General features: G+C 47.8%; 1 protein-coding gene across 1 annotated transcript in view; it reads right to left on the reverse strand.

The window, feature by feature from the left end:
* Positions 1 to 96: 96 nt before the first annotated feature.
* The window catches only part of rtn2a (reticulon 2a), a 26866-nt gene continuing 24462 nt past the window's right edge, over positions 97 to 2500 (reverse strand). The window contains exons 9-10 of the mRNA XM_080844450.1: positions 1484 to 1542; positions 97 to 1083 (exon numbers count right to left, since the gene is read on the reverse strand). Of these exons, the coding sequence (XP_080700576.1) occupies positions 1008 to 1083; positions 1484 to 1542 (135 nt within the window). The 3' untranslated portion in view covers positions 97 to 1007. The remainder of the gene's footprint in view (positions 1084 to 1483; positions 1543 to 2500) is intronic.

Genomic DNA, 2500 nt, shown 5'->3' on the forward strand with positions numbered 1-2500 from the left:
TCGTTTGTGTGTGTGAATGTGTGTGTGTGCGTGTGTGTGTGTGTGAGAATGTGGGGGTGGGGTGGGGGGCGGGTCGAAACAAGGATGAAGAAAAAGAAAAATAGAACGTGTTTTTTAATAGCTTTCAGGTAGCAGGTCTGGTGGGTTGCAATTCACTGTCTTATACGTACACACACACACACACACACACACACACACACACACACACACACACACACACACACACACACACACGTACACACGCGTACACCTCTTTGACGTCAACATGTAATCTTGCTGCTGCTGCTGCTGCTGTTGGCAGCCATAGCCACCAGTGGTCCGGGGTGGAGGAGAGTTATGGGTTCAGATCTCCTCTGGGGCCGAGCAGCAGCAGAGGCTGACCCAAGCCCCCTCTGGGGACCCACAGCCCCTCTGCCTGCTTGCCTCTCCCCAAAGCTGGGCGCACACTCCCTCCGCTCCGCTCCGCTGAAGTCACAACTCGTCTCTGTGTGGGGTTTCTTTTTTCAGACATTACCATGGCAACTTGCAGAAACCCTGACCTCTAGATGAGACAGGGGTGTTACCTTCGGAGGTCGGATGTCATCTTAGTCTTTCTTGTTTTTGTTTTATTTTTCGTGTATTACTTGTGTTGACAGCAGCACCTCACCACTGTAAGTCCGTGTCTTAAACATACTGTAAATGGAAACTTTGGACAGGCCACAGACACCCACTGGATCTTCTGACGGCGAACACCGTAATTCACCGTCACCTGCTACATCTGCTTCACAACCCCACCCAACACTGACCGTCCCTCCAGGCTCTACTAACGGAACCAAAACGGAACCCGTTCTCAGAACCTTCCGTCCCTCCCTCCCCCAAACGTTACCCCCCGCCCCAGCGTCACAAGTCCCGCCTCCTTCCTCTGTGACGCCGGCACGTCGAGCACAGACTGCTGATTAAGACATCTGAGTGACAGCCTGTAGCTCCTCCCGTCTCCTCCCTGGCTCCTCCTCTTCCAGGGTCATCTCTCACTTGGTTTTAGGCTTGGCACCGCCGGGGGTGGGGTCCGCAGGGGGTCCTCCCCCATGGGCCAACCGCACGAAGCTACACAGGACATAGAGGGATGTGTTACCATGGGTTACCACAACTGATTAGCTACATCCTGCTAATGTGACTCCACACTCAAAGATCAAAGGTCAAAGGTCACATGGTTAAGACATGATATTCCACAGTCACACATCTCCTGTGAACAGAATACTCATCAAAGGGGACCATTTCACACAAGCCCCCTTTAAAGCAACTAACACTTAATATTGTTGTATACATGTCATATATATTGTTAGACATATATACCGTACTCACCAGTATACACCTTTATATACTGACATTTATTTTTAACAGTTTAACAATTTGCGACCTCACGCACTAAATATATTTACCACCTCAATGTGATGTGCAGTTCTCCCAAAACATCACTTCTCCCATAAGGGGGCGCCATACTCACATGTCTTTGACATTATCGACACAGGCCTGCAGTCCAGCAATGGCGCCGTCCACCTTCTCCTGAAATAGCAACAGAGGCCGGGTGAGCTGCAGTCCCCAGTCAGTCAGGCAGTCAGCAGTGCACTTCAATCACAGAGCTGGTTTAGCTGTAATCCTCTGGTGCTCAGAATAGCCTGTCTCTGTGCTGAAGACATGCTGCCTCATGATAGCTTAGTGTAATAGGTGCTTGGAACAGCCTCGGAGGAACATGCTAGGAACATGCTAGGCTAGCCTGCTGGATTCTTTTGAACATCCTGTGAGGAACATGTTAGACTAGCCTGCTGGAACAGCTTGTGAGGCACATGTTAAACTAGCCTGCTTGGAACAGCTTGTGAAGAACATGTTAGACTAGCCTGCTGGATTCTTTTGAACAGTCCAAGAGGAACATGCTAGACAAGCTTATTATATTTCATAGAGAAGCTCTGATGGGTTGTGGCTCTCTTCATTTCACTCACATATATTGTGTTTTTTTAAAGAAGCCATGCAGAGTTCTGTTCCAAAACTAATAAGCTGCTGTAACTACCTGAAAGGCTTACAAAACCCTTGCAAACGCCACTATCCAACCAGCGGACACTGATAGAAGCTTGCCAACACACTAACTGGTATATAGCTGGCAATCTCATGTGTGTGTAAGCTTTCCTTCCATTTTGGCAGGGTATTCCAGCCCGGTACACAGAACTAAATAGGCCATATCTTGGATGGCTAGTGGGAAAGACACAGGTGTTTATCTGTCCTTCAAAATGTCCCTACGTTATCAAAATGAATTTGAGGGTGGTACCTTCAGGTCTTTCAGGAAGTTGCAGGCTCATGTGTATTGATTGAATGAATGAATGAATGCATGCATGCATGCCTGAATGAATGAATGAATGAATGAATGAATGAATGAATGTCTGACTGACTGAATGAATGAATGAATGAATGAATGAATGAATGACTGACTGACTGACTGACTGACTGACTGAATGAATGAATGAATGAA

Source organism: Sprattus sprattus (genome assembly GCF_963457725.1).
Source record: "Sprattus sprattus genome assembly, chromosome: 9".
In the NCBI taxonomy this organism is placed as follows: domain Eukaryota; kingdom Metazoa; phylum Chordata; class Actinopteri; order Clupeiformes; family Clupeidae; genus Sprattus; species Sprattus sprattus.